The 27,761-nt window shown below is 30.7% G+C and overlaps 1 protein-coding gene across 3 annotated transcripts; it reads right to left on the bottom strand.

The window, feature by feature from the left end:
* Nucleotides 1-11: 11 nt before the first annotated feature.
* kon (chondroitin sulfate proteoglycan 4-like protein) lies at nucleotides 12-27,453 on the bottom strand. 3 transcript variants are annotated; one of them, XM_035079396.1, is made up of 11 exons: nucleotides 27,001-27,453; nucleotides 25,047-25,963; nucleotides 21,240-21,403; nucleotides 17,602-17,833; nucleotides 14,350-14,566; nucleotides 12,595-13,189; nucleotides 10,618-10,863; nucleotides 7,251-7,448; nucleotides 6,632-6,833; nucleotides 3,423-6,550; nucleotides 12-2,862 (listed from the first exon to the last, which is right to left on the bottom strand). In XM_035079396.1, exons 2-11 carry the CDS (start codon nucleotides 25,111-25,113, stop codon nucleotides 907-909), a joined length of 7,005 nt encoding a protein of 2,334 aa, XP_034935287.1. In that variant the 5' UTR covers nucleotides 25,114-25,963; nucleotides 27,001-27,453; the 3' UTR covers nucleotides 12-906. The 3 variants fall into 3 exon arrangements, with proteins under 3 accessions (XP_034935287.1, XP_034935286.1, XP_034935285.1); XM_035079395.1 differs by having other exon boundaries at nucleotides 26,845-27,453; XM_035079394.1 differs by having other exon boundaries at nucleotides 26,723-27,453.
* Between the last annotated feature and the right edge of the window lie 308 nt (nucleotides 27,454-27,761).

The raw sequence follows: 27,761 nt of genomic DNA on the forward strand, positions 1-27,761 counted from the left end.
TACTCATTTAATTTTTTTTTTTTTTTTTTGTAAAAACCAACGAGCGCGGCATTCACCATTCAACATCCATAAATTTATTTCAAATATTTTAATACTGAAACACGCGTATATTAGATTTATTTCTACATTAATACGCCACTTAACATAGGCAGACATTCTCTGCACACAACATACACTTAGGCGCAGTTTATTTTTAATTTATTTATCACTTAAGAACAAACTTAATTTTTTCGTAACGATTTTTGAATCTTTCATATTTCGATTCGTTGTCATCACGAATATAAGTATTATTATTTATACATAAAATTTTTATATTCTCTTAATAATAAAAATTTTTAAAGACTTATTAATGTGCAAACATAGACAATTACTTAATTATCTAATCGTTATTGTATACAGTAAATATAAAATTAAAAGATTTCGATGTCGAATAATAAAATTATCGCTGTACACATACTAGCACTTTTTTATGGTGTGTATCAATCACATGATAAAACAATCCATTTATTACAATCAACATTTGACAATCTGCTCTCGAAAATGAGTAAAAAATAAATATAAAAAAATTAATACTTAGATATATAAGTATGTATATATATTTTTATATATTAATATATAAACAAATGATTTTTAGGCCGAGAATAAATTGTAGAAGTATCATTTCTTTCTTCTTGCTAATTATCGAGGAACTCTGTAGGCAATTGATTGATTGATTAGGTTTCTCCCTTGAACGGAATTAATTGAGATGGTGTGCGGTATCAAACGTATAGTCTAAAAAACAATTAACGGATGCGAACGCTGTGAAGCCGTTCTAATCAGTACAGTCTTTTATGTTTGTGTAATGAAAATAAATTATTATCCTGGCTGCTGTACTGAGTAATCAGTATGCAAGCCATACATTGAATGCTAGACCCAATATTGATTTCTTCTGAGCAAAGGATTAGTTCTTCGAACTGTGGTAGCAGGTTGACAAGGTATTTCTGACGTATCAAAACTACTCCAATCATCAGCATCAGGAACTCCATAAGGATATCTCGCAGAAACGTCTGCGTCTGAACTGGCAGCACTGTCTAATGGATTTAAAGGTGTGACTTTACATTGAGGGAGTGTAGTGATTGTTGGAAGAGGTGTGGAAGAAGTTATGTCAAGGTGATCATTGCCAAAACGTTTAAGGTGAGGCGTGCTTGGCATCAAATGATCTGGAGGTCTTGGAAGAGGAATAACACCAATAGTTGGTGTTGTATCTGTTGTTTTTGTCTCTTGAGTGCTTTTATATCGTTTATGTCTACAACGAATCGTAATAATTACAAGTACTCCTAGTACAAAGACACCTAGTAACATTCCTAAAATAAGAATATAATCATAATTAACGCTAGGAGCAATTGCCATTTCTCCTTCATGTCCTACTGGATCCATAGGTCCACCTAGTGTGCTATTATTTACTTCTGGATCGGATTTTATTCTTATTTCAAATACTCCATCAGCAGGTTGATATGCTGGCACTGTAAGTGTGAATTGAAAACTGTCTGGAAGACCTTCAGCATTTGTCGCAGGCAGTCTACGACAAACGACATAAATTACTCCAAGAATAATATCTCGATGGCTAAATCTTGATATTTCTCGTTCTCGACTGCTTTTTTTGTCTCCAGAATTTCTTATAATCCGTTTCAATTTGCAATACCGAGATTTACCTGTTACACGATAAATTGGATTATCATTAGAAGCTTCAGCTAAAGGCGTTGCATCCAAAAAGTCTAATGTTATTTGATTTTTATCACCAGCATGTGCTGGCATTTGTTTAATTATCACCAGAGGAATGACTTTGATATCTATTTTAATCCCACGCACTTCGTAATCACTTAGTCGTGCTGAAATAATAAAACTGTCATTAGAAGCACTCATGTCCGTCTGAATATAGACGACACTTTTAGACAAGAGGTCTGGATGTTTAAACGTCACAGCTACTTCATCTTTTACATAAAGCATCCCATACTTTGGTGATACTATAATATTATAAGTGACACGTTCTTGTCTAGCATTAGTGTCCAATTTGACATTCTTCTCTGTTACTATACCCATATTTGAACCCTGTTGGAGAGTGATTGGGCTTGTTGTCACATTTAATTTAATTGGTTGTACGTGAATATTAAATACTTTGTATACTGGACTGAACCCACCGTCGGAAACTCGAAAGTAGAATGAAGCAGATGGCGATGATCCACTGTGTTCGTAGACTAATCGATTTGAATTCACGTCTTGTTGAGTAAATTCATTTACTTGTTTTACTTCAGAAGAATTTTGTTCAAAAGAAAAAAGTAGTAATCTGCCAGCTGATGGTCCACTTATCACACCGTACACAAGCTCTTCTGGTTTAGTGTCCGGATCTGTTGTCAATAAATTCTCTCGCGTTATTGTTTGAGTTTGATTCTGAACTACTGTAATAAGCGGACTTTCTGTTTCCAGTTTGAATGGTTGATCATTCACTGGTAAAATAATAACTGGAATTGTAGCATTGCACAGCATCACGTAACCGGGCGTGAGGTAAAGAGAAAACTGAATTTGATCTTCCAAGCTATCGGAGTGATCGTGGTAGTATGCGACTTTTGATCCTTCGATTTGGGATTGAGTAAAAGTTGTAATGTTCAAATCAGGAAGGAGCATAACGTGCCCGTGAGTTGGTTGATTTGTTAGTTTTGATATAACTTGAGGATTTTCTATTCCTGTTTTTGTTCGTAGATATTCGATTATTTCACTGATATTCATGGATATTCGAGCTGACTCTCCCTCTTTCACTTGGACAGGCTTTACAGTAATATATCTGCCTAGGCCACCACTTGATACAGAAACATCTATTTGGAAGATCTGCAATGAAAATATTTATTCATTTATTCATAACCTGAGTAAATTTATTTATAAACTATGAAAGTTCGGAGGATAACTTTATTGAAGAATACAGTGAGAATAAAGTTTGGTGACAGGTAATAAATGTAGATTGAGAAAAGGATTTTATGGCATCTAACAAAGTTTGTCAATAATTAATGGATGATAGCAAATAGTGAATATAAATTATTCTTTATGAATTACTCGGTGATATTCAACTATTTATTTTTAAATATAAAATTTAATTAATTTAGAAAAGATTTTCATCATTCATGTATAGATAATTTTCTTTTAATATTAAATTTTAATGTGAAACATACGAAGAGTATTCTAGTAACATCGAGAATCTCCGTGTAATACCCAAATACAATTTGTGTGCAGTCTACTGAATCTGGACACTTGTCTATTGTTCATCATTATAGTGTAATATATATGCTTTACTATAATTATTTAAGGAATAGAAGCTTCACAATGGACTGAATATTATTCTAAGGTTTGAAATTTTATATTTATTAATTAATTTTTGAATTAAGTAATATTACCTGATTTTTGATCACTTTTGCAAAAGATGTTTCCACATCAAATACAAAGGAATCATTAGTTGATAAATCCATGAATTGCTTTGTATGTTCATACGTCACTTTACTTTCATTGAGGTCTTTTTGCGTAAATCTGTCAACTTCTAACCAAGTTCCCTCGCTCGTTTCCATAATTATCTTTCCGAGCTTGGAAGATTGACGTACGATATACTTAATTTCCCGTTCAGGATCAGAGCACAATGTCAGTAGCAGATTTTCAGTAATAGGTTTCCTCGTCAATGGAAAAATATTCAAACCATCATTTCTTTTAATCAATAGTTCAACTGGAACAGTTTCTATTGTAACATTGTATGGATGAGTTATATGAACACCGTCAAATAATACAAACGTAAAGCCAGCTTGCGAATCATTGGTGTGTGTTAGTAAAACCATTGATTGATTTATTTGTTCTTGTGTAAAATTGTAAATATCAATAGTAGGAAATGTTCGGAGAGAAAAGTATACATTTTTTATGCTGGTAATGTTGTAAATAATTTCTGATGATATAGTATCATTGTCTACAGCTAAAAGATTGGTAGAAGTTAAAATTACACTTCCACCTTGCCATAATTTTATTGTTGATTGATTTACAAGTATAGGAATTTGATCATTGACCGGTTGAACGTTTATCCATACATCCACTGGCTGACTAGATTTATCTCCGGCAATAATAACTATTCGAAAGTAATCAGAAGTGAATTCATCTCCGTTGTGTTTATAAAAAATAATTCCAGCATCTAACTGTTTTTGTGAAAACTTTTTCGTTTGATTATTCTTAATTGAATCCATTATCATACCATGTTTGGGTTTATTTGTAATCTGATAGTTGGTTAATTTACCAATAAAATAAGTTGTAATAACATGGAAGTTGGATGACTCAAGGGGTACACTTTTACCCTCTACAACGGTTATATTATCAACTTTTACGTAAAGCTTGTCAGGGACTATTAGGAAATCAATTACAAGTCCTCGCATCCACGTTATTCCATTTGTGACATCAACAACGAAACTGTCTTCTGTTTGATTAGCAACTGACTGCACGTAGTAAACACGACCCTCGTTAATTACACTCTGATCAAAGTGCCTGACAAGATTCGCCTCATAGTCCTCCTTCGCTTCTTCGCTGTGCCCATCACTAGTTGTTTGTATCTCAAGGTAACCATTTCGTGGCCACTCACGTATCAAGTAAGTTATCTCTGCGGGAGGTATTTTTGGATGACCAATCTCCAAGTTCCTTTTACTTACTGGCACACTAGTACCCTCTTCTACCAAGATAACTCGATTATTTTCTACAATCAATGGTTCCCAGTAGCTCTTTGCGTATACTTTTATAATTACCCGAGTTTCAGCTGATACTTCACCCACTGTTACTCTTACTCGGAATTCATCTTTAGTCATTGATCCACCTAGATGCCGATAAGACACTAAATTATGTAAAAGTTCATCTCGATCAAAGGTATTTATTTCTCGAGAATTTTTCAATATAACTCCATGTTTTGATCTATTGATAATAAAAAACTTTATCTCTTTGTCGTTGATGTCAACATTAGTAGTTATATCTAAGTCTTTTGTACTAAAAGTAACTGTGCCATTGAATTGAACGATCGTTGCATTAGTCTCTAAAAAACGTACATAAGGATGACTTGCTCGAATCTTTAGACTTCCAGGAATTCGTGAATTACCGTCACTGATGTCGAAATCAAAACTTCCAAGTTCCGATCCGTGATGTTTGAATAAAATACGACGATCATTAATGCTCTGCTGGGTAAATTCTTCAAGACGAACAGCTGGCTCTTCTACTGAGTATATTTCTCCATTTGAGATATTTCTTACAGTGTACCTAAGATCACTAGCACGAGTTCCGGTATCTTTATCGATGTAATTAAGATCTCGGCTCATTATCAAACGTTTTCCATTAATAACCACGTTGAAAATTCCACTGGTAGATCGTTCAGGAGGATTATCATTAATTAAGCTTATTTGAAATCGAAATTCACCAGCATACATGAAGTCTGTATTGTCAGTTGATACAGCAACGTATCGAAACGAGTCATGAGTCGTTTCAGAGTCATCGTGAACATAGTAAACCGATTGACTTAGAAGTTCTTCTGAAGTAAATGAAGTTACGTTGGATCTTGCTGTCTGGTTTGAAAGACACTGAACAGACAACCATCCGTGACGTGGTGCTTCAGTAATATTATATTCGAGTCCGCTCACTTTGTACTCCTTTGGATTCATTCGAGTAATACTTAAAGCTACTTGTGATCCTTCCATTAAATTTAAAGTCTCCAACGTTTCTAGTACCTTTAAACTTGCGTCAATGGAATACTTAATTGAGAGGCTTGAACTCAAGGGTTGACATTGTGGTGCGCTCACTTGGAATAAAATTTCATCTTGAATCGACGAATATGCTTTCTTGAATAATCGATATTTCAATTTACCCATATCAATGTCTTCTTGGGTAAATTTATCACCTTTTAGTAATTCACGTACTCCTAGAATTACATTACCATACTTAGTAGATGTTAAAATTGTGAATTCAATTTTTGATGATGGCGTAATTAATGGATTCGTTTGATACTTTAAATTGACATTCGTTAAATTGATTTCATTAGTATTAGTAAAATGTATAGGAGTTTTCATAACTTCCTTTAACTCCATGTCAATAAAAGAAATTTTGAAATCAAAAGTTTGCTGTGTCTTGAGTTCTTTCACGCTTGCTTGAAATTTAAAGACATCTTGGCTTGGACTTCCTGTAGTGTGGAGATATCTGATAAAACCCAATTCAATTTCCTTGTTTGTGAAATTATTCGCATTACTCCAGTAACTAGTTGGCTCTTTAAGCCTTTGGATAACACCATACTGAGGCGGTACTATGATGCTGTATAGTATTTCAATACTCGTATCATCAGAGTTAGTAGCAAAAGATAAATTTGCCGAAGTTAAATACGAAAACGATTGATGTACTACTACTAAACCAGTGTTATGCTTCAACTTTATCTGTAACGGGTAAGCTGATATTCTCAGTGAGGATGGCTTACTCGTTGCTATCCCGTCACTCACTTGAATTCCCAACATTGCATTCGATTTAGCTATAAAAAAAATCATCATTTTTTTTCCATCAATCACAAGTCACATACGATATAACAAGCTTACATGCATGAAATACTCACTATTTCCATGATGAACGTAGGAAATGAGACCCTGTGCCAATTCAGCTTGGGTGAAAGTCTCTACGGGACTAGATGATTGATTAACTTTTTCAACGTGACCAGCATCAATGTCAGTGCGTAAAATAGTATATACAAGCATATCTGCGGGTGTATCAGGATCCACTGCCCACACCAGCTCTTTGTTTAAAGTTTTCCGTGTTCCCTGTTAACAATATTAATCCACATTGTCATATTGATTAATCTCAGGTATGTCTACATGCCTGTCCTGTGGTCTAAATAATTTAGTTAATCTGTCAAACACTAATGGTTAGAACCAAATGTGCGAGCTTGGTTTAAGCGGTTAAATCTTCTTTGTTTACCTACTCCAATTATACCACAATATTTACGGATTATGATTTGTTGATAATCAATTTCAAAATTATTAAGATATAAAGATGATGGCAGGAAGATAATAATCTCCAGTAGCTATAAAATATAGCCAGCCATATGAGCAGCCTGATCATATTTTCCTACAGTATACCGTTGTGTTAATAAATTCAAAATATTTAATAACGATTCAAGACTACCCTATCCTACTACTTTTAACTATCATAATGCAAGTTATTTAGGGAAAACTTACTTGGGCTAGCCTTAGGACCTTGGTGGTAGGTATTTCTAGATGTGGTGGGTCATTCACTGGTGTAATATTGACATGGAGGGGAAATCTCAGACGGCTCTGTAGATAACCAGGAAGCGTGAAGCCAATTCCAGCCGTCAGTTTTAACTCCAATATCATGGAATCCTCTGGGTTTTCACTGCCATCATGAACATAGTGTACCTGTAATTTTATTCATGATCCTTTTCAGCATGTTATTACTCATTTGTAGGTATTTATAGTATAATAAATAAACAAAAGATATTTAAATGATAAGAAAAAAAAACAATATTTAAGTTTCATTCAGTTTTACAATCATGTGCCACTTAAACAAAGTCATGGCTCATTAAAAATACGACAATTAGCATACCGCGAGGGTTGTCTGACTCAATTATTCTAAAAAGTAGTTCGCAAGGGAAAATAAAGCTGTGGGAAATTAATTCAAAAGTCGACGCTACAAAGTTGCCAGCAAAGATAAGTCCCAAGTGTAGAACATACGGCGCTCACCAGAATTAATTTTAAAGAAAAAAAATATCTTTATAACACCAGAAAATATATAGTTAAATTAAGGTACAAAGAACATTTTTAGATGAAAATTTTTAAACGCTTTATTAAGTTATTCTTATAAAAGGATATCAATTCTGATGAGAAAATGGCTTTCTTGAAAAGTTAAAAAAAAAAAAAACATTAAAATCAGTAAAATCGAATTAATGTTTAATATTATTATTTATAACAAAAGAATCTTTTATTTTAAATGAAAAAATAATTTTTTTTTTTACTTTTTATTATCAATGATGAGATTAGTAGAAAATATTTCAAGCTGTAAAAATATTTTAATAGAAGTTTTCAATATTTCCTCAACACTCAAAACTTTTTTTCATTACGTTTCATATAACTGAAAAGAGACTATAAGAAAAAGAGAAAAAAATTTAAAGACAGAGGAGATTAAATGTGGATGATTTTTTGTTATTTTAATGTCATATAACGAGTATAGATATATGTATAAATGTTAGTTGGCTGGACAAATCACAAGTTTAAAAGCGACAAACGGGTGTACTTTTATCACTCCACTCTCTCCCTAATGCTTCTAAAGTTAGGTCCTTTCTCGCACGTACTATCTATAGACTATTCTCCAAGACTATTAGAAGACGAATACGTGATTGCTCAGTCGACGCTTACAAACTCATTTCTTCACTTTTTTCACTGATCCACAAGATTAGCCCAAGACTCAGTCAAACTCTCAACGTATTCCACTTCTTCCATAAGTTTTTACTAACTTTTTATACTTTTTCCTTACAATATGTATGACACTTTTACTTTTCTTTTATACAATTTAATACATTTTCATTTATACATGCATATATACAATAGTGTTATAAATTACTTCAACTGTCTATCGACTATCGCAAAAGCCAATCGATTATATGAATTCAAAACTTAGTCTGCAGGACAATCCAAGGGTATCGCTTGTGTTATTTAACTTTACTCCAGGATTTCTAACAATACTCATATGCATTATAGAACACTTTCCGAATTTAAGTTTCATAGAAAGTTTAAAGACCCAACCACGAAACCACTGACCGAGGAAAACTCGAAACTGCATATCTAAAGTAGAAATATGGATGTGTACTTAAGCTAGATAGCGAAGAGCCTTAAATAGAACAAAAAAGTACATGGAAATAAAAAAAAAATCAGAGATGTTTATTAATAACTGTTTGTAGTTGTACTTGTTAAATGTGGTCTGGTTATTTATAACACCTATTCTACTTGCTTTTGAAGATTCTTTTATTATGTTCTGTCTAAATTATAATCATTAAAAAAAGTTTCTATTAGAAAATATGAGAATACCAAAATTGACTTAAACAATAATAATAATATTATTTTCAGCAGTAAACTTTTCACTGAAATGGAAGATTTTAAATTTAATAATGATACACTTCATAACGTTATTATTTATGAATATTATTTTTATTTTAGTTAGTTTTAATGAGAAACGTTAAAAAAAATTCTTGTGCATAACTGACTGTGTTTAATAGTAATATTTAAACTGTTACCAGAGTCTCATGTATTTTATCACATTTTTTATTAGATAAAATTACATCATTAAGCTTCTTCTTCATACTGATATAATTATGATTAATTATTTTTATTTTTATTGCAGTCGATTATTAAATGTATCATTCAACAATAAATAATACCAGTTGGATAACCATTTGAAATTTTTATAAGATATTTCTTCTTTGAGCATTTCAAAATAAATAACTGCCACGTTTATAAAATTGAATTCCAAATATTTATTTTTCTTGAAACTAAAAACTTGAAAACTGTTTGAACATTTATTGAAATATTGAATATTTATCTTCTTTTAATATATTGAAAATGTTATTTAATTTTTATTTTCTATTGAATATCATGAATGTTTATACATTAGTTTTCATATTATATTTTAGTATTTGATATTAACTTATGTAATATAAAACCTTTATATTTGTAGAGGCATAAGCAAACATAGATTTATGCCTATAAAACGGACAGTTATAACTCGAGAATTATGATTCTGTAATTTTTGGAGGATAAAAGGCTAGATTTAGATAATAAAGTACATCAGAATTGAAATTGAAAATAGCTTATAGTAATCTATAATATGCAAAGTGGATAAGTATCAAGTTGTTCTGGAAAATCAATTAAAAAAAATTTAGTATTTCAGTTGGAGTATGATTTAAATTTGATTATCTTCGACTGATAAACTTTAAAGTAAAGATAAATTAATGTACTTGATCAAATTAAAATATATTGATCGATAGTCAACAGATATTTATTGTTCTCTGATGACAAAAATGGATTTTATTTTGTCATCAATGTATCAATAAATTATTCTATAATCTATTAAACAATATGTTTTTTAATACATAATATAGTTAAATAAAACATAAACTAGAAACAATTCCATTCGAATAAAATTGCATATTCAAGTTAGTGATGAGTAGTAAGCTGGCAAAAAATATTTAATATAAAATATTAATATTATGAAAAATATTCGAGTCATAAATAATGTACATTATTTAGAAAGCAATAAAAAAATTTCATTAATATTTAAATTTATCGTGGAATGGTAACAAATATATTGATATTAATAATTCACATATCATAATAAATGATAGTAGCTGTCATTCATCTACTATTCAATAAAATAATAATTTTAAGTGCACGTACTTGATAACTAATTCAATGATATTAAGTTTTAATCTCAATAAGTAATGTGACTTGAAAAAAGTTTTAATAAATGTTTAAAGTTACAATACATTAATGGTCAATATGTGTTAATCTCTCCAACTTGTTTTCAGATACCAACCTTTTTTTTGTAAATGTCGTGTAGCGTAAATGACTGAGTAGAGGTTGAGATTGAATCCAGAGCAAGTCTACCATGTTCTGGTGGAATGGCAAGGCTGAAAATTGTTCCGTCCTTATTTACACCGTACTTGGCAATGTCCAGGACCATTGCTATATTGTTGGTGGTAATGGGTGCATGTTCACCTTCTGCTACCACAATAGACTTCACTGTTACGATTTCCAAATCCAGAGCTAAACTTCCATTTTCCTGTGTTACACAATAATATTACTGTATTATTATGATCATGATAAACAAAAAGTATTGTTATAACAACAATAAATTAATAGTCATACAATTTTTAAATACATTAATTAGAATTGAATTCAATTTCACATTTCTATGATAAATAAAAGGTACACAAGCAGTTGTACAATGATGTTATCCAAATAGTATTACAATTGGAGTAATGGTAGCTGAAGAAAAGAATAAGGAAGCAATATGTTGTTGTGAATTTTCAGTTGATAAAAAAGAAAGAGAAAATAATTTGAAAGAGATCAAGACTGTTAGAGTCACTTGTAGGAAAAGAACTCAATGCGTATTGTAGGTACTCAAGGGAACCTTATAAAATAGCTTGATTTCCTACGAGACGAGCATCGTATATCGAACCCACAAGGAAATGATTCCATCTCCAAAGGGAGTTATTCCAATCAAACGGATAGACGTCTCAATGCTTGATAGCATTTACTAATCGATATAAGTTGATGTTTTCAATCAAGTAAACTGTTTTATATAAAATCATTTTTTTTATCTTTTTCATAACAAATATATTCAATTGATTGCATCTACTTATTTTTATTTCATTATAATTTAAATTGAAAGTAAAAAAAACCTTTTAGTTGAATTAATAAATTTATTCTTTGATCTATATTCTGAAAATATATGAATTTGGTAAAATGTAAAATGACACAGAATATAAATGGAATGGCAATGGAGAAATTTTAAATAACACGAATTTACAAAAAAAGGTTTTTAATTGTGTCTGATGCAATTTAAATAAGTGTTAGTATGACTATTGAAAATTGTTGCCAGCAGTTTATTTAGGGAGATAATAAAAATATTTAAACAAGTCTCAAACTATAAAATTTTGCCAAATATTGTTTGAGAGCTGGATACTTGCCCTGGGACAACTAATTGTTAATGAAGTACTGAATTATTTGAGTTTATTTGTGTTTTTATATTTGAGGAACTAATTTGTCCGATTAAAGCAATTTATTGATTTTTAAATATTATTCATTCAATTAATATTAAATGATTACATATTAAACTGATGAAAATAAATTAATTATTATAGGTAATTAATTAAAAAGATAATATATAAATTATCATCGAGATTAAAAGAATATTCCACAAGTTTTATTAAATGTTAAATGAAATAAAAACTGGAGACTTGAAGAAATATAATGATAATTGGTACTGTGGTAATTTTTCTGTAATAATATAAGAGTGTAAATGGTGATGATTAAAGTATAGAATTACATAAATCAGACAACCGATAGAGTTACAAACTCGTTAACTCTTGAATGGAGGCTTCCGCAAATCAGCACTCTCGTTCAACGACAACCACAAACCGCGCAAGTAAACAGGATGCCCATTGTGAAGCAGCTTCACTCAAACACCATCACATTGGAATTATCCCTAAGCATCATCGCACTACAGCTAATTAGAATAGCTGATCGGCAGGTGGACCTTCTCTCGATATTAAAGTGACATACATACAGAGAAACAAACAATTGAGCATAAATTCTGGATGAAGAAGAGAAGTGAATAACAAGTCTATTAGTATTGTTATAGAATTACCATCAGTCTCTTTGTACTCATTCATTATTACCTATTTCCATCAATTAGTTTCACCCAATATGATGGTTTATGATCGAACTCTATGCATCAGAGTTTCAAAGTTACAGATAATATTAATTGAATAAATGACAATTCACTCACGCTAGAGTTCTCGACGTAATTGGTCGTGACGCAATGGGGTTGCTCACAGGTGCACTCAAACGCGTCGACACCAAGCTGAGAACACGTTGCAGATTCAATACATGGTTGCTTTTCAAGGCATGGATAAAACCATATACATCCAACGACGATTCCTTGGCTGATTTTGACGTCAGGCAAGCCGATCTCTGTTGAATCTAGCATCATGTTTCTCAGACATCCCTTGTAGCTCCTATCGCCGGATTTAATGCCTTTGCCGATTGCTCGTGCACGTTTATTGAGTTCAGTACCTCCGATATACAGAGTTTCAGCCAAGTCCAAGTATCGATTTCCGCCCGCTGTTAAATTCTGATGCTCAACCTGCTTATCGATACTGATACCAATCATACTCGGCCTGAAGTCAATTACGACTTTATGCCATTTCCCATCATTCACACTCGTCGAGTGAATCAACTCTGTCGCGCCATTTCCTTTGTTCATTAGTAGTCTTACTTTGCCCTCTTGCAACTCAATGCCCAAATAATCAGCATGAGACGCCTGTCCTGCGTTGTACAGCAGCAGTCCCATCCCTGAGGTCGTTTTCAACTCCAATTCCCATCTGCAATGCGGTGACACGGTATTCACAATAGCAATCTCTACCATATCACCATTACTTGCTATATTATAACTTGTAATGTTAACTTTGAACAACAATACTAAATCTACTAAACCTATTTCCTATTTTATATATCATTTCTTATAAACTCCTCAACTATTTTATTACTACCTAATGAATAGAAAATCAACATCAAGACCTCCCTTAGTTATACTGCAAAATAAAAGTGTGTCAAAATAACTTATACTAAATAAATATAATATTTAATTGTTGATGAATTTATAAAAAAAGTCGCTTATAATAGATTAGGATTGATAAGTGAAAAAAGTTGTTATAGACAGCTTGAAAAGGAGTGCATACACTCTGAAAAGTGGCAAACAATCATTAAATTGAGATATGGTCAAATAAAACAGGATTTTAATTATACTTTCAAACTAATCTTCTTATTTCATTATTGAATTATAAAGTGAAGAAAAAATTTTAATTTTATCGTTAAATGTATCTATACACATACTCAAGTTGAAAGTAATATACACAATAATACGAATTTAATCAAGCTGATTTACCGCGAGAAGTCAATTTTGATTAAATTTCAAAAGCACCTTTTTGATATGCAAATCACGAAAAAAATTATATTATTCTGAATGTGCATTTATTGAGCAAATAATTTATTTATATATTTTCTTCTCATCCCAAATGCATACTAATGATAAAGCTCAACTTTGAAATTTTTAATATTATTATATTAGTTTTTTTAACGATATCATTTAAATTTCTATTCTTATCTCGAAACAGAACATAATCAAATAAATAATAGTAACAACAAAGTAAATGTTGATAAAGTTAATATTTTTTATTCTTTTTCTATGAATAAAATCGGTATAACTTGAAACAATACTCAAATGGCAATTTCACTTTAAAATTGAATTTACTGTCTGAAAATCCTTAGATATATTTATTTTTTACTGAAGAAAAAGTACCGGTGTCTGGCATTTTTATTATTATTATGATTGAAAATTTTTTTCATCGACAATCAATTCTCACTAATGTCACCTTTAATTTTCACCATTGGAAGAAACTCATTTATTTCTATTTTGTTACAGTTTTATTTCTCGTACTTTCTTATTTCAAATATAAATAAAGGTTTTTAATGAAATATTTACCTTGATCCTGAGCGTGATATTGCCTTTGGAATCGATAAAAAAGCACCTTCTTCGAGGAAACTTATTTCATCTCTTCTCGTTGCATCAAATACTGATGAACATCCCCACGTAACTGCAATAGCTTCTGAGTTGTTTCGCCGTGACTTTGTATATTCTATTACATTTGCTCCGTTATAAATAATGTCTGCCATACAGCCTCTCATATATTCAGTGTGACCTGTGAAGAGATAATACGAATTTTTAGTGAAAGCATAAAAAAGCTTTATCGTTTTAAATATTACATTATAGTATGCATGGTTAAATTTATTTATATAACCATAAAAATGGATTAAAATTGGAATTTTTTTGCTTCTTATACTATAAAATTAGTAATATTTATCGAAACGATGAGACAAGACATTATTCTATAGAAATTTAAATTCTTCATTCATTTACTAATCAGGTCAAATTTATACCGCCTCTCTCCACAGTATGCTTTTCATTTAAAATAAATATGAATTTATAATAACTCACTATTATGATGATAAATTTTTTTACATATAAATGATTTAACATATTAAAAGAAAAATTAATTAAAGTTGAGGTGTATTTTACAAAAACTTAGTACATTCATTATGCAGAATGGTTATTTCACAATTTCGTTATTCATCAGTTCATTAGGATTTTGAAAATAATTTTAAGTATGTATGTGAAGGTTTGAAATAGAATAAATATAAATTAACAAGAAGTAGTTGTTTTTAATTGGCAAGTAGTGTCAGGTTTAATTGGTAAATTGAAAAGAAAAACATACTGAATATGGATCCAAGCAGTTTACGTTCTATCTATCAAAGGGTGAATTACACATCGCGCAGTATCTCTTGACTCTAGGAGAGTATACATCTCGAGAAAGATAACATGTTTCATCCTAGCTTTCTTAAATATTTATTTATGTAAATTAGAAAGAGCATGCAAGTAGAGAAGAGAGTTAAACCATAAAAGTAGTTCAGATAAAACATCCAACACTGGTGTTTCATTAATTTGAACAAAAAAAAATACAAAAATGAAAAAAAAAAAGTAAATCACTGTATGCACTTTTATTAATGACTTTTTTATCATCCTGGTCATTAATCTCTATAATCCGGGAGCAAAAAATGAAAAAGAAAATAAAAATGGCAACTTTTAATCAGCATAACATTTGGTATCAACTACCAGAGACAGTCTTGTCCGTTTGTTATATATATTTTTGTCTTGGAAGTAAAACTGGAGAATTATCGGACTTTTCTTCAGAAATTTCGGCTATACAACAGCGAACAAATGAATTGTCATGAATATGTAAATTGAATTTTGCCGGTTAGCCTCGGGAATATTGTGCCAGGAAAGTCGCTGTTTGCGCTGATCGTATTCAATTTGGTGACCTGGGTAGGAGAAAGAAAATTAAATGAAGAAAACGAAGAAAGATCTCCTTTGTGTTTCTTAGGGAGATTACTTTTACTACTGTTCATAGTAAAGCCAACATATACATCATCTGTTCAAGTCGACTATTCAATAACGATAACCACTTTAAATCCATGCTCTAGAATATTTTTACTTTTTATCCTCCATTCCAAGTTGAATGCAATTAAGTATTTTGATAACTTTTTCAAACAAATAAATGTTGTTATTAATTTAACGCGGTTAAGATTTCATCTTCATTCATTTAGATAAAAAAAAAAGTATTATAGTAATTTTAGCAATTTGTTATCTGTTAAATAATATATAAAAGAGGTCTGCAATTTAGCTTTATTGAGCGAGTATCATAAATAAATGTGAGATCAGGAAATATTATCCAGTAAATAGATGATAATACTGCATCATATCGTAAAAAAAAACAACAGTATGATAACGTAAAAATATTATGAAAGTTCAAATTAGTTTACTTTTGTAAGAGGCATAAAAGTTTATTTAATAAGAAGATTAAACAAAATATATTTTATATTGACAAATGTTGTGAAATATATTCAAATAAATAGTTTTCCATAATAAGTCAATTAATAAGTGTCTAAAAGTAAACTAGTTAGTGCTTTTTGTATCAATAAATTTATCACAGGCTTATCCAATGTTGACCATGACTTAAACCCTGTCGTAAACATTTTATCCATCACCTAGCATCAACCCTGATCCCTCATCAGCTCGACTAATGAATCTCTAAGTAGAGCACGCCCTTTCCCTCCAGTCGACCTATTCACGTCTAATTAATAGTTAAATAGTTATAAATTGGAATTATTCAATTGTTCTGCAATGACTAAATAATTTCATTATTCTATTAATAAATATTGCTGATATTTCAATAATTTAATAGTTGCATTATTAAAATATTGGAATTTTTATTTTGTCTAATTTAATAAATAAACAAATGCATAAATTATTTTTCAATTTATCATAGGTTTTTGTAGGATTTTGATTTAAAATGCTATATGAAATGAAGTAATGGAAAAATTCACCCTTTGAATAGTATAGATATTGTGCGACCTGATGGAAATATTACAATTTACCAGATGGCGGCACTCAATTATTGAATTGCTGCATGAAAAATTATTTATTTCCCAATTATTTCGCGTGATATATTTTTTCAGCATTGGTGACAAGCATTTACGTCTATAGTTTGACTATTAAATGGTTTAAACAGAAGAAAAAATTCAAATGAACCAACTTTAAATCCATATTAATTTTTGGCAAGTTTGAGAATACTTTAACGACTTTTATAATCAAAAATCAAGATTAAAGTTTGAGAAATTTATTAATTACAAAAAAATATATGTCAACGAACATTATTACAAGATATTAATGATTAATTATGATATTCATAGTTTTCCAATTTATAATATGTAACAGCAGTTTCAAAGTAATTTTTTTTTTTATTTGATTTTGTGTATTACTAAGTATTATAAAATTTATTTAACTTTTGTAAGTAATTAATTTAAAATTTAGAAAAAAAATTGATCTGTTGACGACCTATATTACCTTAAGATAAAATATTAGACGTGAGTGAAATTGTTAGTTTTAAAACAAGTATTGTTAATGTTGGAAAAAAAAATAAATAATAGTTACGGTGAATAAATTTTCATGTAATTTCAACAATTAATTGTAGAATTTACACAGACAATAAATAATCTTCCTTGAGTGTGTAGTATTTAAGAGAAGATTATAACACGAGACTTGGGTAGATATGTAGCAAAAGTTGGTACACGAATATAATCTGGATGAGTCAAGAGAGTCAAGTAGTGAGTTTGTTACCTAGAAATAGCTTGTTGAAATCGCCTTGTCCTCCTATGTAGACACCGTAAAGTACATTCAAGACGAAAAATCTTCCAGGCAGCAAAGTTCGTGTGGTGTGAATAACATCGATTTGTAAAGTCATATTTGCCTCACGACGTATCAAATGGATTTCATGCCAACTGAGATCATTTAACGTCAGTCCTTTCGGACTTGCAATCTCACTTTCACCAGCACCCAAGTTTATGTGGACCTAAAATTGACAGAAAATGAAATAACGAATGAATTGTGAATTCAATATAACCATGTTCTCGGTATCTTCTTATATTTTTATATATAATATATATATATTATAAAAAAAGTTTTTTTTTCTAGAACGTATTAATAACTCGAAGGTTCATTGAAATATTTCATTGATCGTTTACTGATTAAAACCATTCACTCCATTCTTGAAATATCTTTGAGCAAAGTTTCAGAATAGATTGAATGTATCAAAAAGATAAATGAAGTGTCTTTAATGAACTGATAACGTAATCATTTTGTATCCACTTCACATCCATAAATTTTTATTTATTCTAAATAAGAAACATTTTTGAATATGAGAAACTACGAAAGTACACTTAGAAAAATTTTTTCCATTTAATCAATAAAAAAAATTTGTAATATTCGCAGTTAAATATTTTATCGAATTTAACGACATATATTTTGATATTTGGTTCAAGATGATGATAAGTTTAAATACAAGTGACATGAGATTATTTCTTTCTAAGACACCATAGATCTTAAAAAAAATGATCAATTCAATAAAACATTTTAATAAACCAACACTCAGATACTCTATTCATGGAACTGGGGTTTTAAAAGTTATATGAACGAAAATTTAAAAAAAATGAAAACCACGTGGAATAAAATCTTAGGATCTATCAAAGTATTCATAAGCATCAGAAATGATAAAATAAACTCTCCCTGAATGTCGAGAACCTCACTTATTAATTTTATTTACCCTTTTACTCGCAAAAATCAATTTATTTAACTTTAAGGGCCTTGCTTAAACCATTCTGGATTATTTTGTTATTATTTTAAAAAACCATTCCAACAGAATATTTCATTATAACCATTCAAAATTTTGATTCTCTTAGTTGAAATAAATATGACTTATTTACAGTAAATTATTTTCTCAATCTAAAATCATAGTGAAACGATCTATCTAATAAATGTTTAATTTTTAATTTTCGTATCCATTGCAAGAACTCAGACTGTATACTCAACAACTGTCAGAGAGTTGAAAAAGTTTAGAATAATAGAAATAAAATAATGGTGATGTAGAAGATAAATTTAAGAAAATTGTCTCAGTTATTTTCTAGCATAAATCTGCATATATAATAGAAAACTCTGGGTTGCTACAATATCAAAATGCGTTGTAGAAACGTCTGTAAAGCTGAAAAGTGCAGTGTCTTGAAAAACCTTATTTTCCAAGCTTAAATCTCAACCTCGGAAGCAAGCACGAATAGTTATGCAGATTCAACATAAACGGAGAGACCTACCAGGCCTCTACACTTTACACAAGCGCCAAGTTACGGCTGCCAAATCCTTTTCCCTCAGGACTAAAGATTAATATGACGTTACCTCGGTGTGTGCTAGAATAGTAGTGTATAGTACAACACATAACGAAAGCAATTTCCGCAAAACCTTCCTTCTTCATGTTACACTAAATTATCATAGTTGTAACCTCTTTTATGCCATATCTGTATAACTATTGTGTACAATTCATGTGGATACATTCATTGACTAATTAATTGTGGTTTCACTAATTCATTTATTGTTACTCAGTAACCAAATTCCTCAAGCTAATATTTGCTCATATAAATAATTCACCGACTTAAACTCAAACTCGGAAATATTGAGGGTTTGATCAATTTTCTTGGACTATGTGGACTACTAGTTATCATAGATGGACAGATGTGCTGCTTCATTGAACATATTTTTAAGTGAAAATACATTTTATCACAGCAAGGGAAATCGTTTGGAATCGATTTGATCTGGCATTTCATCGGAATCCAATGGCCTGTCTCCTCGAGTGGAAATTATGGCATTTTCTTGGCTTTATTCAAATTTTTTGTTTATGGAAAAAACTTTATACATTGAAAATATTTTTAAACGAAACTATTTCAGATAAAAAGAAAATCAATATCGGTTGAATGTTTTGAATGACTTAGTAATTAATTAATGAAATTGATGTTATTCTGATTATTCAATTATCCTTGTCGAACTATTTTCTATTTAAGAAATAGAAATACATGAAACGTAGTAAATAGAAGTTACAATTGTTAAGATTTATTGTAAGGATGTTAACTATACATTGTCGAGCATAAGAAAATCCAGAAGGGTCGACGTTATACGAGGGGTAAATGTTCCTTGGAGTTGGCAAAGACTCAGCAGCCGTGTCATTACGCCTGGATCTCGGGTTCGAGAAGCTCGCTTGATTAATTATCCGAGCGGGGAACATCTCCGCCGAGGGATTACGTCAATTTGCAACGTGATATTCGTTTTAGAACCGCGCCGGCTTGACCTCGTGCCAAGTCAGATCGTTAAGAGTTAATTATCACGTACCGAGAAATTTGCCAGCTTCACCCTCATTCGTGAATATCCTTTGATATCAACTTTCCTCCAGTTTATGTATAGAAGATCAATGAGCCTTCAATTTTCCTTCTCATGTAACATACTTGTTCGACACACGTTAAGGAACCCACGTCCTTTTCTTTCTTCCCAGAATTCTTTTATTCGCTTTGACGATCTTGATTAGTTTTATCTCTTTCAAAATTCATCAATCTATTAACGATGATAATTTAACTTCAATAAAATATCCAATCTTTTAATGAATAGAATTAATTAAACACTTTGAAGAATTTTAGTAATGCTTGTCAATAAAAGATATTTTTCAGTAAGAATAAACATTTTGTGCTGGTTAAAGTGAAAAACAAATTTAAAAAAACAACAAGGATATGTTTGAAGCGTAGCAAACATTTTTAGCAATCGTTGATCCAATTGCGTCCCATCAATTACTATCAGAGTGAGTTTGGCCATTTATTTAGCGCCTTTGTTTTCGTTCATTCTTCCCATTTCCTCTTCTACTTGGTTTTAATTCTTTTCGCTTCATTCTAGTTCGATGGACCAAGCTATATGTGCTGTGCAGGCAAGTTTCACGTCCACCAAATATCGATTACCACCAACGAACGGCTAATTCTCGACCTCTTGAATTTATGTTTTAGCTAACTCGCTTATCATTAGACTTTCTCCCAAGCCATATACCAAAATAGTTATAACTGAGATTAATAAATATTTGTTCGGCATTTAGAATCATCGATCGATGAATGATAATTTAATAACGATAATAATAATTATTATTATTATCATGCTAAATGGCGTAAATGTTTCATAATCGTTTTAGTAGAAGCTTTTTTATATACTTTTATACAGCCTTTGATTAAAAAGCTACGATTAAAAGGCTGTATGGTAACGTCACCTCATTTAAAGATCTTTAAAAGATAAAAAAGGGAAGAAAAGTAACGAGTGGTAAGCCTAAAATGGAAACTAGAATCCCTCAGGCACTCGAATGAGTAGACAATAGAACATGAAAGAATGAAAAAGACCACACAAACCTTTAGTCTTCCAGCTTCAAGCTTGATCAAACAGTAGTCAGTTTTTCCAGCTGCCAATAATAGGATTGCATCAGAGAGATGTGTTCGAAAACGAAAACTTATGTCAGTGCTTCCTTTTGCTTCTTGCACCGGAAAATGAATGTAACTCGAGCCATAAAATGATACTGTAATCAAAGAAAAATTAATTCATCAATATTTTTATTTGTTATCATAGGTAATGTGTAATTATTATCAATTAATATTCAATTCAGTCACTAAAAATAACTTGAAAATAAATCTCATCTGGACCAAGTTACTTGAAGACTTATCGATTGATTGTCTAGTATTGAAAATTATTTAAATCGCTCTTAAAACATTCTCCAAGAAAGTTTTATTTAACAGGAATTTCTAAAAAAAAAACCAGCTTAAAGTCTGGCAAATTTTATTGAAATAAAAAATAATTTATGCTATTTTAATACTTCAATCACGTGTAAAATAATTACAATATGTTTCTCATAAACAAAATATAATTAATTACTAAAATATGTTTTTATTACAAAAATGTTGAATACTTATTCAAATACAATTATATTGAGTCTTATCTATTGGAAGCATTTAGTTGAATAATACATGATGAAAGAATCCAAATTTCCTCAATTTATACATTTTATTCATAAAAGTAAAAAGGCTGGATAATACCAATAAATGTTGTAAAGAGATCTTTATTACTGTACTTTTTTCAGTCTTTCAGTTAAAAATTGCTATTTCTCTTCAAAGAGCATTGAAAATTTTATTTCACTGCTCATTTGAAGCGAAAAATAAATAAATTTCCAAATATTGAGTTTTCGTTGTGTTAAAATTTTTTTTTAGTCAACATAAAAGTTGTACAAATTTCTGTCCACAGAATTAAATGGTTTATGATTTTGTAATCTAAAAAAAATAAAACAAATTTGTCTTGTATAGTAATAGCTATTGAAAGTAGATATCGCTACTGAATATGCATGATTTTTGTATTTATGTCGTACTATTATGCAAACAAAAGTTATTATATCTAAAATAGATAGTTTAGATATTTGTGTGCTGATTAAAATAAAAATAAAAGAAAATAATTACTTAAATATACTTAAGAATGAATCAATGATGCTGATGATACTGTTTTTTTAGTACAAAATTATGATTATCATTTGGCATTATCATGAGATTGGCAGTAATACTATCGTAAAATAATGGAGCTGACGTGCAGAACTCACGGATTCAATTACTCAAGAGGAAACAGAAATGTTTATTTTACGAGCTTCCATCACTGACAATAGCTTTACACAGTTCAATATCACTTTTATTTGAGCAAATCTAATAGCAGTTTTTCACAGAGAAAAAAATTTTATATTCGACAAACACGAAATGACACATCTTCAATATTCAACATCGACAAAAAAAAATCTACAATTTAGATTATTTAAAATATAAAACAAAAACGTCCAAGTAATTAATTAAAACTTGATCAACTTTGATAAATGTTCTAGACAAAAAACTTGAGCCAGTAGTGTTGTAGATATATAGCAATACGCCAACAACAAAAACAAACTCATCTGCTATATATCTATCAATAAATAAACTCAATAGAAACTCGAATGAGACAATCTAACAGTTGAAATACCAACGTTGTGTGGTAAAACGAAGAGAGGTACATCAATGAAACTTTTATGCTTTCATCCAATACCAAGTGTTAAATTGAAATTTTCTGTTAGCAAAAGTGCATTCCACAAATATCCGTTTGTTTGTTCACACAGCAAACTACCCCGTTTGAGGCTTAAGCTTCTAAGCTTAGTGATGGTACTCTGCCAGCTTGCTTCTATTATCGTTACCATAAGGTTGTTGTGGTTTACCAATAAGCAACTGTTATCGCGAAAATTTAACTATAGTTTTTAATAAAAAGATTTCTAATCCATCTTGAAAAGTAAATACTTGAGCAAAAAGTCACTAAACAACTAAACCGAATCAATTTATTTTTCATTATAAATTGTCGTTTGTATAATAATATTTATTAACTATTAACAAATTTCTGTAAATATTAACAAATATGGATCAGTATTTATTTGAATCCATTTGGTTGACATAAATATTGCTTTGACATTATTTGATACTTTGGGTTTAGCAATAATTAATAAAGATATCTTGAGCCAGCTGATAATTCATTCAATTAGGAGGCTGGTTATTTATTAAAAAAATATAACTACACTTATTTGCAACAGGAAATTATTTATATGCAACTAAATATTTATTCGCCACATTCAAGCATGAGATTTTTGTAACTATAATCAAATTTTGGTTGATGAAAAAAAAATTTTTTTCTCAGCGTACGATGGAGAGTAAAATTATTCTTCACGTAGAAATATTATTTTTTCAATGTGGAAATGGAAATTTTTCAGTTCAAAAAATGCTTATTTATGATTTAGGTAACAAAGAGAAAAAAAACCAATACTATTGCCGGAAACTACCCTCTCTAACTACCCTCTATAAACACGTATGTAATAAAGATAAAGAGCCGACGTGTGTGTAAAAAATATTAATAAAAAGGAAACTTTAGTGTGGTCTGAGTTGTCACTGTTGTAATTATTTGATTGAATATACTTGAATTTTTATCGTTTTATCTTTTTATAAAAAATAAATTATAGTTATTACTGTAATTTATATTAACATATAAGTTTATTATGCTATTGAAAGACATTTTCTAAATGATTATGTCAAGTGCTTCATTCCAATAAATTTTAATTCATACGAATTCAATATCGAAGTGAAAAGTAATAATCACATTTCATTAATATTACATTAAATAAAATTTTTGCATGACTAGGTATTAATAATAAAATGGCGTATTGAATATCTTCCTTCGAAGATATAATTTAAATTCTCATTTCTATCATTTATCTGCAATTTTTCTGATCAGTAGAGAAACTTTTTCAATAATTATTCAATCATTGAAAAAAAAAAAAGCTAAAGAAGTAATACATCTGAATTGTAGATAAGATGATAACCAATTGAATAAAGAAATGATCTTATAGCATTAAATATAAAGAAGGTAAAAAATTATAAGATTCTTGATTGGACGAAGAACATAAGAAAGGCGATATCAAGATATAAAATGATCATTTAAAATTAAAGAAATTATAAATGCGGTTAATTCCTCTGAATATATTTTTTTTCATATTTTTTATTCTGCAGTAAAATGCATTGAAAATCTTGGAAAAATGATTTACGGTAATGATAAGTAATTTCTACATAATTTTGCTGAGAGAAGAAGATAATATTTCTTTTCAGTACTACTTGAGGATGGAGAGCCATTTTTAGTCCAACGGAGAAATAAATCCAATAATTAAAGATAGTAAAAACAGCCGTAATCGCATCGAGCATAATTTACCAAATATTTTTATTGCATAAAAAATTTTCATTAAAGTTCACCATTTCATTATAAATATTATTTTATTCATTTTGGTGACTTTGGATTTAAAAACTTGGAACGATGTTTATGTGCTTAATAAAGACTTTGCCACGGCCATAAATATTTAATGAAAGATTCAATACTGAAAGCATTACCGGCAAAATTAATAACACAAATATATCACGAGTTAAATCTTGAAAGGAAAAAGCGAAAGGAAATAAGAATGTGAAGAAAAAGAGTAAAAAGTAGAATAAAAAGGCTGATATATGTATTCACGATATTTTATTATTTACAACCCGTCACGTTTCACTGGTCGAGAGAACTAAACTGGCGACCGAATAAGACAGGGCATATCTAACATGGCATCCATTCATCTATCCATACGTTACCTTTTTCATCCGTCTGGCAAAAGCCCAAGAAGATGGCTGCAGCAGCCAGCAACATCAACAGTCCCATGTCGGCAAAGTTTAGGCTTTTCCTTCTTTATTCTTATAACTCTTGCTCTTTATTTTTATTATTTTCCGGTCGTCTCCTCTCGTTTATTCGTTTCTGTGGAGTTTGGTATGCCTTTTGTTATTATTTCTCTGTCTTGAGCCTTTTCTTTTTCTACTTTATATCACTGGGGGTGTTCTGGTGTATTCTTTCCGCTGTTGTTCAGGATAAACGGACTCACCAAAGTGAACGAACCTAAACCAACATCGATCCTCGGCGTTATACGAGCTCAACGCCGTTATTTATGCGAACCCATAAGTTACGTACTTTCGTGGCGTCATGTTTTTCGCGGCTTTTCCTTCTTTCTTTAGCCGCTTTTAGTACCTTTTTCTCTCCCCTTTGGCTTCTTATGCTTTTCTTGTGTTTCTTCTTAATTTTTTTACCCCTATATTATACCCCTTTTTTTCTCCTCCTCCTCCTCCTTCTTCTTCTTCTTCTTCTTCTTCTTCTTCTTCTTTACTGCACTCTCCAGCGAATACCAATAACGCGTTTCGAGTTAGACGCCTGAAACGCGTGAACGCTTCGTTGATTTCTTAGAAAAATCACAGTGAAACTCTTACATCCGTCATTTTTTTTTGTTTATTTATTTTATCACTGACACTCGCGACATTTACACTCATTCAAAGTTTGCAGTGTATGTAATAAGATTATATCGTTTTTCTTATCATTCATCAAATTTTCTTTATGTTTATTTCTTTAAATTAATTAACTGCTCTACGATGTTATTATCAGTGTTTCAATGCAACTTGATTTAATTAAATCTTCATTTATCACTGAATGCATATTCACCCTTCTCTAAACCCCACCAGAATTTCTGCAAAAAAAAAAAAATCGAATAAACGCTCAACTTTATTTAGTTATATTGTTAACTTTTTTTTTCACTCTACTACAACTCCTACAATACAACTACACCCTTCTCATTATTTTCTAAATAATTACTGAGAGCCAGGATTTTTATCACAGTGTGAATTTTATAAAATAATTTTCCATCCTGAGGTTGTGAAAAAATTTTTCCATTTTGTCTGTGTGTGAATATTTCTTCTCTATTAAATTGTAGAAAAAATTTTCAATAGATTCAAATAAAATCATTCAAGCATGATTAATTAAACCTTTTTTTTTATTTTATTCTATGAGCAGTATGCGACCTTTGAGTGGTTCACGAATAGAGAAGCTCGCAAAAACTATTTCACCCGACTCTCTTTCTATTCTTTTAAAGCATCAAAAAGCATTCCAGCAACGACTATAGTGGATCCAATTCAACATTTTACTGGAAGAAAAAATGAAAAAAAAAGTTAAAGATTTTTTTTATGCTATTATACATTTACATTTAAAACTATTTGTTTCCTTTATTACAATCATTTATCGGTTTTATTCATTTACTCTAATAAAGTTTTCATCTTAAATCTCCTCAAGTGGATTCTGTTAAAAAACATTTTACATTTTCTCTTTATCATATAAAATTTTCATATGAAATGAAATTTCCAGCTCTCAATAAACTGCAAGATAAAAATTTTATTTTCAAAAATAAAATTAAAAAATAAGATTGAAGATAGAAAACAAAAAAATTTCGCACGATTCAATGTCATCGGAGCGTGTAGATGGTGATTTGTCAGTTGTCATTTCGTCTTGCTAAAATCAGCATCCAGCTGTGAAACGACCGCACGAGATGAAAATTAGCATTAGGAGGTCACGTACCAAGAAGAGACGATGCACGCGAGGAAAATGCAAAATACGAAAGGATAGCGACGGGAAAAGAGATTCTGAATGTAAAGCTCTCTCTCTCTCTCTCTCTCTCTCTTGATCTCACTTTGACATGTAAACTTGTTTTCACTTTAAACCACAGTATATAACCTTTTGTTCTCTTGGGATTTTATCCTTTTCCTCGATCGAGTCCTTATTTTCTCATATGTACATCCGTAAACCCACGCACATGTCACCAGATTGAATAAAATAAGCTTCAATAAAGCAACTGTCAAGTTTATTTAAAGCTCATCAGCCTAAAAATTATATTATTTTTTCCAAAGAGCATCAGAGAGGTGATGGAAATGGAGAACAAAGTAGGAAACTACATAAAATAATAAAGAACAATTGAGTTGTTCATTAGATGAGACAAACGCCTGACATGATACTGAAATACACACATCACCACGAACAACACTGGTGCACTCAACAGTTTGACACGCACGAACCGCCGTCGACCTGAACTCTGCGATTGTCGCGTTCGAACAAGCGCTTTCAGCCAACGGCTAGAGCTTTGCGCTGGCGCTTAAGCCACAAACACTCTGTCTCTATCACTCTAGTGAGTTCTAGTCTTCTTACTCTTGGTCGTTCCAGTCCTCCGGCTGGTCTCGTTGTGTGTATATGTCGTGTTGGGAGTATGAGAAGGAGGCTGATGCGCGCAAGAGCATGGCCGACCGACCCGGAGTCGAGATGAGAGTGTGATGCCGCCCCCGCTACACATCTCGCGCCGTCGCGCGGCTCCACTGTGGCGGTGAGAGGTTTTTTTACCTCCGTAGTGTGCGATGGTTATACATCCCGAGGTCTCAGCCATGGCTAAAAATGCATCGGACACTGAAAAATTCCCAGAATAAAAATATCAAGACTTTGAAAAA

This window comes from Chelonus insularis, unplaced genomic scaffold (assembly GCF_013357705.1).
Source record: "Chelonus insularis isolate UGA/USDA-ARS -01 unplaced genomic scaffold, ASM1335770v1 contig_24_pilon, whole genome shotgun sequence".
Lineage (NCBI taxonomy): Eukaryota > Metazoa > Arthropoda > Insecta > Hymenoptera > Braconidae > Chelonus > Chelonus insularis.

Excerpts from the sequence above, each read along its gene's own strand:
- kon (XM_035079396.1), bottom strand. The coding sequence starts at position 25,113 with ATGGGACTGTTGATGTTGCTGGCTGCTGCAGCCATCTTCTTGGGCTTT. Across the intron at positions 21,404-25,046 it reads TTGCCAGACGGATGAAAAAG|TATCATTTTATGGCTCGAGT; the intron begins GTAACGTATGGA and ends CTTTGATTACAG. Across the intron at positions 14,567-17,601 it reads TTTCAACAAGCTATTTCTAG|GTCACACTGAATATATGAGA; the intron begins GTAACAAACTCA and ends ATCTCTTCACAG.